General features: G+C 33.5%; 1 protein-coding gene across 4 annotated transcripts in view; it reads left to right on the top strand.

Annotated features, from left to right (window-relative positions):
- Positions 1-14,753, top strand: part of LOC129942623 (serine/threonine-protein kinase 10) — a 62,357-nt gene extending 47,604 nt beyond the window's left edge. For 2 of the 4 annotated variants that reach the window (XM_056051637.1, XM_056051636.1), the window contains exons 8-11: positions 616-2,976; positions 3,045-3,151; positions 3,331-3,463; positions 13,346-14,753. In XM_056051637.1, coding sequence (XP_055907612.1) covers positions 616-2,976; positions 3,045-3,151; positions 3,331-3,463; positions 13,346-13,492 — 2,748 coding nt within the window. In that variant the 3' untranslated portion in view covers positions 13,493-14,753. Of the gene's footprint in view, positions 1-615; positions 2,977-3,044; positions 3,152-3,330; positions 3,464-3,828; positions 5,683-13,345 lie in introns of those variants that run through there. The other 2 variants (XR_008781069.1, XM_056051635.1) reach the window with 2 other exon arrangements.
- Positions 14,754-15,489: the final 736 nt, after the last annotated feature.

Raw genomic sequence — 15,489 nt, 5'->3', positions numbered from 1 at the left:
GAGAAAAATGTTGAAAATAAATCTATTATCCTTTTGTTGGCATCGTCGTCGTTCTCGTCAAAAGATTTATGTTGATGTTCCAGATTATGTAAAAGAGAGTTATTTGAGGTGATTTCGTTAAAAAAAAACACAAATATTTCATAATTATGAGCTCTTTTTTTTTCTTCTTGTGAAATAATGATATTTTTATACTTTCTAATTCATCTATAGTAGTCGAATGGATACGCGTTTTGTTGATTTGGGTATTCAAAAAGAATAAATAATCCATCGTTCAATAATAATCAACCGAATCAGAAGAAATAACAAAACAAAAAGGTTGTGTACAATTAGTTGAGAGATTTTGTTCGCAATGTAGAGCATTGGATTTAATTTTTATTTTGTATTTTGGTTTCACTATTCGTAAAAGAAGATTGATCAGACCCATTAAGTAATATTTTCCTAAAATGGATTGTTCAAATGCGTATGGATTTTTTGTAAAAAGTTATTTTCATTTGAATTTATCATGAAGTTTGGAGGCTTCTTTTGCTTTGAGGTTGGGATTAGAAATTATAGATTTAGTGTATTTAATGTCAACTTCTTTTACGTACAATAGAACTCATACAAAATATTTCTTAGGTTATCAAAAAGGAGAAAGGCAAAGCGCCACCACCACCACCATTGATGATTATATCGCAACAACAAAAGAAAGTCATTGAATCGCCAGAAGTTAAAGAAAACGCAGATGCATCTGCTGCTCTTTTGAAGGATATCATAAAACCTCCACCCGAATTTGAAGAGGATATTAGCATCACACCGGTTAACAATAATATAACTGACGAAGAGACATCAAACAAAGAAGACCCCATAACGGTCGAGTTCAAAACAAGTCCAAATGAAGAGAAACAGGTCATACCGATAAGCAGAAGTAATTCTTGTGATGATCAGCTAAAACCACCATCTCCAACATCATCTTCATCCATATCAGTTACTTCTACTCCGTCAAAGATTGTTTCGATGGGAACAGCTACAACAACTTCTTCAAATACATCGCTTATCACTATAAATAGCGGCAGCGGTGAGGAAGATAATAAGAGCATCTTGCCTAACAGTCTTGCGTCGAACGTGAGTCAAATAACTGTCGTAACAAGCACGCATCCACCCGTGATCATTGATAATAATGCACAGAGAGTAGATACACCTACAAAGTCAAATAGCAGTAGCAGTAGCGAAGTTGTAATTGTATCTAACGAACTGAATAAGACACATGTAAATGAATCGTCAACAGACGATGATTATCCGTCTCTGGACAGTATAGAGCATTCGCCACGTAAACAATCTAGCATGATTGTTATCAACGAAGACGAGGCAATGGGCAATGCACCGAAATCCGCAGCTGTACCTACAAACGCTCGAAAATTGGATGAGAGCGAAGTACTGATCGTAAGCCCAAGTTTCGTAGACGAAGACTCTGCCTATAACACAGCCTCAGTCGGAGGGGTGGATAACCATCTGTTAGACACTAGTCACGTATCTGTGGTTACAGTTGGTGAAGAGATAAAAGTCAAAGACAGCAGCCACATTCGTACTGCTGAGTCAAGTAGTGATCTATCGTCAGTGGGAGGCCCGAGTGAATGTAGTGATGACACACGTAGCAGTAGCGAACATATTCTAGCCAAACCGGCCAGCAAAATGAACGGCGGACAGCTGGTGAAAACAACGTCTGTGTCTGCGTCTCGTGAAGATGTCAGTATCATTGTGAATCACAAAAAAACGTTGCCAGAGAAGCGCATCTCCCCAGACAGCAGTGTAGGCTCAATGGAATCACGAACACATAGCGAATGCGGATCGGTTAGGTCTAGTGGCGGAACACCCATCCGCGGTGTTATCAAAATCGATCGCAGTGATGCTGAGAGTATTGCCACCACTACTAGTCATGATAGTCGAGAGCAGGAAGAGGATGTTATCATCCGTCGGAAGCCCTCACCTCCAAAGGTGGAGCCGACCAAAGAAGAAATCGAACTGCGCAATCTCCGCAAAAAGACCCGCAAACGTACCAGGAAATTCGAAATTGACGGTGTGCAAGTGACCACAACCACGAGCAGAGTAATCTATGGAGACGATGAAACTGGACGATTGTATGATGACCATGTGTTCAGGAAACAGGAGTTGCGAGAGCTGAAAATGCTCCAGAAGCAAGAAAAGAAACAACAAAATGACTTGCAGTTGAAAGAACAAATGGCCAAAGAACAACAAGATCGCCGTTTCGAACAGGAGCGTATAACTTTGGAGAAGACATACGAAAGTGATATGGACTCTCTGGCAAGGCAGCAAAAGCAATTGATTGAGAAAACTGAACAGAATCAAGAAGCCGAGTTGCGGTCATCTTCGAAACGCATTCGCTCTGAACAAGAACAGGAATTGAAAATCTTCCGAGAAAACCTTAAGCAAGAGATTCGTTTGCTAAAGCAAGAAATTGACTTGTTACCCAAGGAAAAGCGAAAGGACGAGTTCAAGAAGCGACGAGCAGCCATGGAACTGGATCACGAAGAAAAAGAACGTCAATTTTTGGACTCCCTAAAAGAACGTCATGAATTGTTGTTGCGACGAATCAGTGAGAAGCATCGTGATCGTTTGGCCACAATCGATCGTAATTTCTTACAACAAAAACAAAATGCTATGCGCACTCGGGAGGCTCTGATCTGGGAACTAGAGGAAAAACATTTGCACGAGAGACATCAATTGTCAAAACGTCATGTCAAAGATATGTGCTTCATGCAGAGGCATCAAATGATTATTCGGCATGAAAAAGAATTGGATCAAGTTAAACGAATGTTGCAACGCAAGGAGGAGGATCTGCTGAAGAAGCAGTCAGTTGAGAAACGAGCTTTGCCAAAGCGTATTCGTGCCGAACGAAAAGCCAGAGATCTTATGTTTAGAGAATCATTGAGGATATCAACGAATTTAGATCCTGAAGTGGAAAGAGAAAGATTGAAAAAAGTAAGTTTTGGATTTTTATTTTTTAAACATGGAACACAAAGTTTTTAATGATTTTTTTTAAAATTTAGTTCCAAGAACAAGAAAAACGACGCTATAATCAAGAAGAGAAGCGTTTTGAAATCAAACACCAAAAACAACTGGAAGAATTAAGAGCTACCCGTGAAGGAGCCATTAGGTAAGCATTCAATCAATAGACATTTTTGTTTTTATATTTGACAATATTTGTTTTCCCGGAGAATATTTTTGATTAACCAAAAGAAAATTATACAAAATACATTCTGGTTTTCACTTTATTTTTAATTTTAGATTTTATATTTCATCTTCAAAGCTAATTTGTATTATTAATTCTTTAAGGGAACTGGAGCAATTGCAAAACGAGAAACGCAAGGCACTAGTCGAGCACGAGACTCACAAGTTAAAGGAGATCGATGAGCGGCTCCAAAGGGAGTTGCGCGACTGGAAGGAACAACTGGTTCCACGCAAACAGGTTAGTTTTGGAGTTTAAGTAGACACACTTCTACCATATTTGCATGCGGGTTTTCAATGGGTTCGGTTCTGGTTGGAAATATTTTGCATGGAAATTAATCTCTTTATAATACCCTATTCAAAAAAATTAAACATCACCTAATTCAAAGCAAAATAATTTACATATAAAATATAATATATTTTCTAGATTAAGACAAATTCTAAATAAATACTTTCTCTTACTAATCCTGTTTATGCTTACGTGGAATCTATTAATATTTGCTATATCTAAAAATCCTTGTACAAAAATTCTCAATACATGAACATGAACAAACAAATTGTTGAATGTTTGTTGCGAAATATAATTTATAACGCCGCCGCCGATAGAAACTAGTGGCCAAACTAGAACATATGGTGGATATGTATGAGCAAAAGCATGGACCGGTTCCAGAAAGATCAATATTCGATGGCGAAATAGAAGTGCCAGTGCATTTACGAAAGAAAAGTTTGTCTTTATCGCGTGGAGGATTCTTGGGAAGTCTTACACGATCCAGGACATTCCTGAGTATGTCCACTGACTTTTCAAATGGAGGTTTTCGAGGCTCGGCGCCAGACTTGAGTCGCAGCATGCCAAACACGCCTGTGACGGGCACAAAACAACCAACCAATCATCGCGTGCTAATGCCAACATTGTCAGTGGATTCTGTAATTGAAGAATCCTCCTCACCACAACACAGCATTTCTTCGTCAGTCAGTGGGAATGTGAGTAAAATTTACATAAGAGATCCGTACTCCAACACTTCCAAGGGATCAAAGGTTGAGATGCGGCGAAAGCAAGAGGAACTGCTGCCGCGTCTGTCGTCGACGCTTCCACATAAAAAATATACCCACAATAACAATGATTCCGACATCACGAGAGTAACATTAGGGGGTAATTCTGCTAGCAGGAGTTCAATTGAAGAAACTCCAACTTTGACAACATTCCGTCCAGCATCCGTTGAACCAATAATTGTTGTGGATCGTTTTAAGAAACAAACTAACAATATATTGCCACCAAAAGTCAAAGAAAATATTCTACATTCATCGTCTTCATTTGCCATCAAACGACCATCCATAGTTTCACCGAGATCTTCAATAGCATCCGCCCAATCGATGCACAACATTTACGAAGCATCAACATCACCAACATCGCTTGCCTCCACGTTGAAATCAAATTGGGGACCAATGCGTGGATCGAACAGTTTTGCCGATGGCGTTAGTTTATCCTCACTCTCAACTTATACAATCCCAAGAGTGTCACTAGCAAATAGCAGCCAAAGAATAACAATCAATGGGAAGAAGCCCAAAGAACTAAATGGAGATTATGCTGACTAAATCAACTTTAAATTTCCGTCTCCACATCCTCTATATCCTTTTCGCATTACATTTCTTCTTCTTTCTACTAAGTGCCACTGTCACAAAAATAAAACATTTCAAACTCTTTTCTATTTTTCAATGCTGTACTTTTATGTGTTTATGCTTCTATATTTTTCTTTCTTTCTATTCATATCGTTTTGTGTCATGTCTACGTCTATGTTGTTTTTTTTTTTCAACAATTCAAAGTGCCAGGATTCTTGTGCCCATGGTGCAGAGAAACAAAAACACGATGCTTTAATAAAATAAACCAAAAATAAAATAGTAAAATAATCGAAGATGCCAAAACATTAGTTAAAACATACAATAAAATAAAAGAAAAGGAATTCTAGCAAGTAGTCTTATATATTAACTCAATTTAATTAATCACATTTAAGAAGTAGCCGAATTTATAATTTGTACATACTATTATTATTATTAACCTTATTGCAAACAAACAAACATTAAATGTATTCTTAACTTAAATCATTCCATAACATTAAACAAAATACATCACAATTTTATTTGTTCAATTTTATTTAAACATATTGCACTCACATGCAAATCTAAAGCTTGCTCCACCATTTAGTGGTTTGATTTTCATTTATCATTATGAATCCCTATTTCCTCAATGAAATCGATCCTCTCCTATTGATTCCTTAATATTTAACAAATAAAAAACTAATGATAACGGACTGCTGAATTGCTACCCTATGTTGCTGCGGCAAATAATTAAAAATTAAAAAAAAGAACAATTTAAATTTAAATTCGAAAATTAATAAAAAAAAAATAAAAAGCTACTGCTACTGATGGTGGATGGGAACGTATGCTCGAACGTTTGCGTGAAAGGTTGGTTTTTTGATGCATAAATATTTCGCTTGAGATGCTTGGATATTTTTTTTTGTAAATATTAAAACAAAATTAATTGCATGCAGAAATTTACAAAGCAAGTTCAATTTTGATTTTTAAATGCTTCTTCACTTTGTCTCCATAAAATGTGCTGTCTTTATGATTATACTTCTATTTATATAGTTTTCCTTTTCACATAGAAACAATTTTGTTTATGTTTTCAATTGTTATTATTTGTTGATATTGTTATAGATTACTCTTGACAAAAAATTGTTGTTTTTTTTGTATTAGATTTAGTTGTTTTATTTGAGAGCCCCGTGTTTGAAAATTGTATTTATTGCTAGTCCCGATTGGTCAACTTATGACCTTAAAGGATTTTAATTTGTAACTTAACCACAAAAAGGATCTCTCAGTTTTTGAAATGTCAAGTTTAAGAAAACTTGGTTTCAAAATAGAAATTCTATATATTTTTTTTTTCTATTATATATAACCTCTTTGTTTTTGCTAAGCCTCCAATATTCAATAACATAAACTGGGGCCTGATTCACTGCTGTCGTTTTTGCTACTATAGTAGTATTTTACTCCTTTCGAGAGTCAACTGCTGCTCTACTACCCACGGAAGAAAACTACTCCCCAAAATAAAACGCAATAGAAATTTGTATTTGGTTTACAATAAAAACCAAAATTTAAAATTTAATTCGAAAACTTGCACATCTGTGATTGCATTTACCTACTAATATCTCTATTATGTTCTATTTTTATCCCAAATGTTCGTTCCATTCTTTCCAGATTGCAAAACGCAAATTATGATTTAATATTTCCCCTGATTAAAAAATTCGTCGGTTCATTAATCAGTTTGCCCCATAGTAGTGCAACATCAGAAAGAAAATTTTCAGATGTTAGCCTTATAAAAGATAAAAAATGAAATTCGTTCAGGGTAGAAACAGTGAATGCCGTAGTAACTGCTAAGAAACTTCTAAAAAACAATTTCAATTGGTTTTCATCATTGAAAACAAACAATGGAATTTTTTTGACAGGTCGTTTATAGCTATCACTAAAAATATCTGTTATTGAAAAAAATGTCCTGATTGAAAACCACCGACATATTTTTACTGACAGAAATCTATCATTGAAACTGTGTAAAATTGGAACACAAATGAGTGGAATGATTCGTGTGAGTTTTGAACATAAAAATATCAGGTGTTCAGGAAAATTAATTTCCATCCGAAAAATAGAAAAATGCATTTTTAGCAATAAATGCGCAACTAAAATTTTGTTCTCAAAAAACATTCTTTGTGTGATTTCTGATCGATCAAGATATGATTTTCATTTCTAATCAAAGGGAAACACTGTCGAATATCGATTCAAAGGCAAAAATATGCCATGACATTAGATCCTTCTGTTTGTCTATTTTCAGAACATTTACCTCCGCAGTAGGTCAATTAACTTGTTGTTTTTTGTTTTACTCCTCAATTTAGGAAAATAATCCCCAAAATGAGAGAAAACTCTACTCTGGAAGTTTTTAAAACGACAGCACTGCTGATTTTGAGGTTCGCGGCGGGTCGTTTTCAACTCGACCTTTCAAATTCGACTCGCGTTGTATTTTCTTATTAACTAATTCGCGGCGAAGCGAAAATAGTTCTTCCTGTATTCCAGTGATTTGACACTTTGAGTTTGAAAGCTTTGCACAAATTTTGTTTTGATTGAATTTGTGAAATTAGCCGTGATAAACAATATTTAATTTAAAAAATGGAATCAATTATGGTGTATATTTATTATGAAAGGGAGTATATATTTCTGTTTATTGACCAATTTACAATTATACAATTACAATTATTACATTTTTGCTATCGCCCAGTTTACAGAGTTATGGTTAGAACTACCTTAATTCTGAAAAATATTATAAATAACGAACAATTTATTGAATTTTAAAGATATACAGTGACTGCCATTAATATTCGGTTTTTGTTAATATTTTTTTTACTTCGACTTGGTGTTTAAAAATAAAATATGTACAACTATTTCTTGCTTGTGAAAAAAGAATTTATTATTTCTTATTAAATGGTATAAATTTTGGTTACTAAACTAAAAGCTAAACAAAGAAAAAAATAGAAAAGGAACAAAACTTTAAAAAAAACATAGTTCATTAATATTCGGTTTTTTCTAAAAACACAAATTTAAGAAATTCATTTTTTAAGAAATGATTTAATATTTTGTCGGATAACCTTGATTGGATATGACTCCTTGAAGTCTTTGAGGCATGTTTTTTTTATAATTTTCGAAAGATATTCAACACTTATCTTGTTCCATTCTTCTTGGAGTCGAATTTTAAGTCCACTTATTGAAGTAACGGGGGTTTCACGAACTCTTCGATCCAATTCATCCCACAAATTTTCAATGGGGTTTAAGTCTGGGGATTGCGCAGGCGTTTGGTTAACTTTTGCACAGTTATAGAGTAGCCACTCTCTAACAACATGAGCCTTATGTTTCGGATCGTTGTCCTGGTAAAACTTGAAACTGCAAAAAACACCCATTCTCTCAGCACTTTGTCTCAAATTTTCTCTCAAAATTCTCAAATATTGTTCTTTATTCATAATGCCGTCGATAAAAACAAGATTCCCCGTGCCTTTTGCAGATATGCAACCTCAAACCATGACATGCCCGCCGCCATGTTTGACAGTTGGTTTTAAATGTTTGCCCTTTAGCTCTTCGTTAGGTTTCCGCCAAACCATAACCCTTGCGTCTAAACCAAAGAGATTAAACATACTCTTGTCGGCAAAAATAACGTCGTCCCACCAACTTGCATCCTTGTTTTTATGCTCCTTCGCGAAGTTGATTCGAATTTTCCTGTTGCGCATATTAATGAAGGGCTTCTTTCGGGCAACACGACTATTTTAGACATATGCTTTGATGGTACGACGAATGGTTGATGCAGATATTTGCTTTTTGCATTCAATTCTGACTTCTTAAACTATTTTTGGGGCACTTAAACGAGGATTAGCTTTGATCTTTCGTACGTTCTTCTTTCGCCGTAAGTTTTTTTGGTTGTCCCAACTGCTTCTTTGGCTCGATTCTTCCTTCATTTTTGTATCTCCGGACTTTATCCCCGACAGTGTTTAATAACTCTGCAAATTTCTTGTAAGTTTCACCGTTTTCGTGTTGAATAATCACAAGTTTTCTTGTTGCAAGACTCGAACTTTGCCCTTTACGACCCATGTTTTATTTATTGAATAATTCTATAATGTTTGACTTCTAATTACGTTACAAATGTACGCAAAAAACCTACAGACTAGTTTGGTTTAATTTTACATTAAAAAAAAACAAACCGTTAGTCTTAAGAAATGTCAAAACAAGCAGAGGAAGAAAAAACCGAATATTAATGGAGCGTTTACATTCAGCCTTTATGCGTTTACATCTAATAATCTTAGCAGAGGATGATAAAGGGCGGAAAAAGTAAATGATTGTCTATTCACGAAATCCAATAGTTGGTGACTCGTTCGAAGGTATTGACTGTTATCACGCGAATATTACGACTCTAAAAGATTCAATCGTAGTGGCTTATTCCTGAAGACCTGGAATTTAACATATCTTAATAGCAAATAGTCCAAACGTATGATATCGCAAAATCCAAATGATGAAATTAAAGTGTTCACCAAAATTATTGCTTCAACAAGTCCATTGTTTATCGTGCTGCTGTATGGGCAGTGGCGGTGCCCTCTTGTTGAAACCAATTATTCCACTAGCTCATAAACAATATAGTACACTTATTTGAAATAATGTTAGCTCCTTGTACGCCATGATGGATCCATTATATTTAAATGTTTCACGCACCGCAGTCGGTATTTGGTGGTATTTTTGTATATTCATCAAGAGTGTTCTCCTTTGCTCTACGTAATGCATGTATGTATATTGTATATTCCAAAACTAGATTCAAGAATTCAAGTGATGGCATATCTTCCTACCAAAAAACTGAACATATTTGAAAAGTAGTACCTATTATGCATTAATTTGTTATTTTAAAGTGAAAAAACTGGGGTGGAATCGGCTAAGCTGATTGTTGATAATTGACAATCAAAATAAACGAATTCGATCTTTGTAAGGTGATAGTCAAATTGATAAAAAGCTGTCAAAACAAAAATGTGATAGTCGTTTTCAAACAAATATACTTATTCCGAATAGAGCTACCAGACGCTTACACAAACGACTGGAACATTTTCTTAGATAGCTATTTTTCGTTCAAAAAACGGATTCCTGTGACCGACAAATCTTACGAGATTAAACAAAAATCAGAAAAAGTAAGAATATTATTCAAACACAGCCAATTTGATACTTTTATTTAGATGTTTTATACGAATCAATTAAAAATTTCACCGTGGCAACAATTAATTTTCACAATTTGAATCTGAAATTGTTCAATCGAATTTAATTGAGTTGAATAATCTTACACAAACGGAATGAAAATGATATTCAATTTGACTATCAAAAAAATGATAGTCAACTATCGCCTTAGCCGATTACACCCCTGAATCTTTTGGTTTTACTGCCAACGAATGTCATCGTTTGTTTTTTTGTTAATCCTAACTTTAAATATTTCACAATATTGATAGATTTGGTCTAATAAACCCACAGCTTGAATGGAAGAGTGGCAGAACTACTTTATCCGCATAAAATTAAAAATATTAAAAATATTCCAGGGTAAATAAACGTTACACGAACTTTGCAAAAGTTCCTGATTCAAAATAGTGGACAAAATGCGGAGATTAATTACCCCTCTCCCCTTCCGGTACCTATGAAGATATGTGACTCGATAATTTTAACGATATATGTGTAGCTGTAGGCGTAGTACCATAAGTTTTGTTACAAATATAAAATCATTTAATTAGCCATAGTATTCGTTTAATTATTAAATTGCTTTCATTGAAAATAACCGCCCACAGCTTTGATGCCAGGTCTTTAACTGTGGCCGTTGATCTATAAGGTTTTCAGGCACATTCTTCAATTCTGACTACAAAATACATTCTAAATTATTCAAATATGGGCTTCCCAAAATCTCATCTGAATCTTCTCTAAAACCTAAGATATTTGACCATAAGGCAGTTTTGTGCTGTCCTAGGCTTTCTTTGCCTCACCAAAGCCTTTGTCAAGAAACCAGGGGCCCTACTATGTAATTCGATTCTACTTTTGATTCTATTCGAAACTCATTTCCGATTCTACTTTCAAATCGTACTACGTATAAAAGTAGAATCGGAAGGCGGTTATACCAACTTGTTTTCAAAAAATGTTGTACTTTCGAACGAGTATCGAGTTCTTTGACAGTTTTTAAAACAAAAAAAAGAAACAAAAATAAAACATCAAATTTTTGGAGAAGAATAATTATTAAAAAATGTACCCCGTTGAAATTTGGTTTAATTTGCAAGAAAATGAAGAACGGTACGAGCAAATTGAACGCAGAAGAATAACAGATAATTCCAAAATAATGGAGCTGAGTGAGAAAGGTGTGAATACACCTGGTGCAAGAATTGAGCCGAACAACGTGAATGGGCTCTTGGAAAGTTGGCCGAAGATCCACTTTTTTTTAAACTCAATTTTTGGCTCAATGGGTACGTAAATAAGCAGAACTATCGATTTTGGAGTAAATATCAGCCAAAAGCATTTCAAGAGCTACCAATGCATCAGAAAAAGTCAAAGTTTGGTGCGGTTTATGGGCTAGTTGCATAATTGGACCGTGCTTCTTCATGATGATGCGAATCGTAACGTAACTATGAATGGTGAGGGCTACCGTGACATGATATCCAATTTTGTTTTGTTGCCCAAAATGCAAGAGCTTGAATTGCATGACGTGTGATTTCAACAAGACGGTGCCACATGCCACACAGTACACGCAGCAATGGGCTTTTTGAGAGGCGAGTTCGGTGAACATATTATTTTATTTCACGTTCGGTACCGGTCAATTGGCCGCCTAGATCGTGCGATTTAACACATTTAGACTATTTTTTGTGTTGCTACGTCAAAGCTCAAGTCTATACAGACGAGACCGCTTCAATTGACGCGTTTGAAGACAACATTGAAGCATTTATTCGGGAGATACGGGCCGAAATGTTGGAAAGAGTATGCCAAAATTGAATTAAGCAAACATTAATTATATGGACCGTACTATCGATTTAAATAAAGATTTCATGCAGTTTTCTGAATTGTATGTGTTTTTTTTTTTGAAAAACTTTCTTATAGCTTTTAAAAAATCACTCTTTATATACGATAAAACATTTGAACGCATTCTCAATGAAAAATATATACTTTTGTTCAGAGCTATCGTCTTTCTAAAGACGGATTTATGTTCTTACTTAACAACATATAATCCGACATGACTACTCGCAGAAGAGAAAATGCTGTTCCTATTATCATTAAGTTATCAGCAGCATTGAATTTTGTGGCAAACAAGAAGTTACCAAAACTAAATCGGTAGTGACACGAACGCTGGAATTGCACAGCGAACCATTTCAAAAATACTTACCGAAGTTTTGACTTCAATCGAAAGAGTCATGTGCACGCTGATAGTGAATTTTGAAATGAATGAGGAAGAGAAACGCTATATTTTTGGCTTACATTACGAATTCCCTGTGTAATTGGGTGGTAGATGGAACTCATATTCAACATTCTCCTTACACTTTGCAAAAAAAATTTCGCTCGCAAAAACATTTGATGTAGAGCGATTAATTTCGATTTTGCCTTGTTTTGAATTCTACTTTCGAGTTACGTAGTTCCTCGTTTATTCGAAAGTTCATAAGAATATAGTTGGCACTACTAGAACTTTTCGATTCTCGTTGGTTCGAAATTAGTCAAATAGATACATAGTACCAATTTTTCGAATTCGAGCAATTTCATTGTAGAATCGAGTTACATACTAGGGCCCCAGCAATCTTCATTGAAAAATTAATTTGTTAAACCCTTACCAAAAATCTACAATACGTCTTACTGCTTTCAAAAGTTTATAATGCGGGCAACACGCGGCTGCCTACTTTTTGGGCTGTCATCTTATCTTAAAGATATAGCGAACTGACGACGGAGAACATTATTTTGCAGTTCCCAGTGGTTTTTGAAACAAAAAACTCATTATTATAAAAATATGTATTTTAGTGTTCTTTCATAGCTTTTAATTTAAGTATTTTGTAAACTATATTACTCGCATTACAGATTTTGTCTTTCTTATGGTTTATCGTTTTAGTTTGTTTTCAAATCTGCTAAAGTTCTTTCTGAACACAAAGTGGAAAGGAATATGTACAAAAAGGTTTTAGTTTGTATTCGTTCATGTTTTTCAAAAATTATTGTTTTTATTCGTCTTAGTAATTTTATTACCTTTGTAATTTTATTACCTTTAAAATTAAAATTGTAAGTTTTACTTTCTTGCACATTCTATTTAAATTGCTTTTAGTACTTAAAATTATGTTTCCACAAAAATTTTATTTGTAGCTATACATTTTTTGACTTGCTTTGTAAATTTATAAAATTAAAACTTTTCTGTAAATATTAAAAATATTACTTACTTTTAATTACTTTGTGTAAATATATTTTATTTCTGATTCTCCCAAATATTTATGGACATTATAATATTTTATTTTAATTTTAACCCACTTAAACTAATTTCGATTTTTTAATGATAATTTAGCGTTTGGAGGAGACATTTTCTCAACAACTGGATGAAATGGAATCACTATATGGCGGCGCGCTAATAGTTCCTATTCCTTCAGACACCTTACAGCGTGACTTTACTGGATCAACACGTAGCAGTCTATCATCCTATTCAGAAGGTTGATTTTTTGTCAAAATCTCTATATTTTCGAGTTAATATAGAAAAACAAAAGATTTCTTTGTATTTATAATTTATTTACCAAACAACAATTTTTTCTTTATAATATTGCCTGTTGTTTATTTAGTCTCTTAAATTTAGATATCATTTAACTTTCTATGTTAATATAAATACATTTTAGATTACTTCTGTTTGTATAAAAAAAATCTACTTAGAAAATAAGAAGTTCTACGTATTCAACAATAATAGAATTAACTTAAAGCGAAAAAATCAAAAGATTCAATTTTAGCGCCAAACCTTTAAAAGAAAAAAAACACTTTCGTGAAAACGAGACTACTTTCCTCACGATGGTACACTTCACACCTAATTGAATATTTCATTTGGATAAATCAGATCAAGAAATTATATCGATTACAGATTCAAGTCCAAAAATTTACTTCTTCCAAAACTATACCAATGCCAATCAACACTGAAAAAAAAATGAAACCATAAAACTAAATTGAAACTTAAAAAAACAAAAACAATTAATATAAATATATTTTTATAAATTTAATACTAAAAACAAAAACTAAATTTTATACACGCCAATAAATAAGAAACGAAAAAAGAAACAACAAAAATTAGTTGTAATTATAAATTAACAAAAGACAAAACAATTATTATTAAATTAATTTCTTTTAAGTAATAAATAAATAAATAAAAACTAAAAAAATAAGTTGATATATTTAATAAGTAGTTTTTGTATAATTTTGAAAATAAAATAAAAATAAAAATACAAAGTTGAAAAGTCAAATTAAAAGCAAATTGTTTGTACATAGTTATACACTTTTAATTTTTGTTTTCCAAACCAATTATGTCAAAATTTTGTGTAAATATAATTTTTTTTTGCCTCTTGTTTATTTATAATTACTCACGTACTCAACACAAAAAAAAAAAACAAACAAAAACACACTTTTTTGTTTTGTTTATTTTTCCCATTCTGTATGCCCTTATTTCTATTGTTTATTTTATATTAGAAACAAAATAAATACAACAAATATAATAACTGAATTATAAAATGATTAAATTTAGATTAAGTTTTAACAATAAAATTGTTTGTATTCTGACCGAGAGCTACAGCGCTTTTGATTCGTTTTATGGAAAATAGAAGAAAGTATATTTATATGTTATTTAATTATTATTATCTTTTTTTTCTCTTAAAATGAGTTTATGCATATAAAATAATGTACGAAAATCAATTTAAATAAAATGTATTCAACAAAAGAAAACGTTTTCCAATTTTGAATTTGTTATTTAGGTTAACAAAAAAAACTGGTGCATTTGGTATTTGAAGTGTGAAGTCAGATTGTTGTGTCAACATTTTATTAATTGATGAAAGCTGAGATTTCGAAAAGTAAGATTTTAGTCGGATGTGAAATTTGTACATTTTTTTTAAATTAATGAGCACGATGGTTATTTATACCCTTAAAATGTTTAAAGTTTAAACACAGTGCGAGCTTTAGGAAAATAGGAAAGGAGATACCGTTGCAGTAGTAGTACCCGTGGCATAATGGTTAGTGCGTTGGACTGCGAGAGGTCTTGGGTTCGATCCCTATCTATGCCATCTCAATTCTTTTCACGGGTACTGGCTCTTGCGAGGAATTGATAAATTCTCCAAGAGTAACTCTTGTGATGAAAAATTGCTTTCTCAAATTAGTCGTTCGGATTCGGCATATAAACTGTAGGTCCCCTCCATTCCTGATAACATTACTCGCACACAGGAATGGTTGATAGGCTAGGCCCTACTTCTCAACGGACTGTGCATATTGTTCTTAAAGTTTTGAATATCAAAATGATAGGGAGAAACAGCTGAGTAAAGGATTCCACATTATCGATGTGCGGTTAAAAAAGAATCTATACTTAACAGTACGTCCGAAGTTGAGCTCAGGTTTTAACTGATGAGCTTTCCTAGCAGAACGAGTATTACGGCTCAATTTTTTGAGGGGAGAAATGCAACTGGCTAA

This window comes from Eupeodes corollae, chromosome 1 (assembly GCF_945859685.1).
Source record: "Eupeodes corollae chromosome 1, idEupCoro1.1, whole genome shotgun sequence".
Lineage (NCBI taxonomy): Eukaryota > Metazoa > Arthropoda > Insecta > Diptera > Syrphidae > Eupeodes > Eupeodes corollae.
Note: the sequence above shows the minus strand (reverse complement) of the source record. Positions and strands in the feature narration are given on the sequence as shown.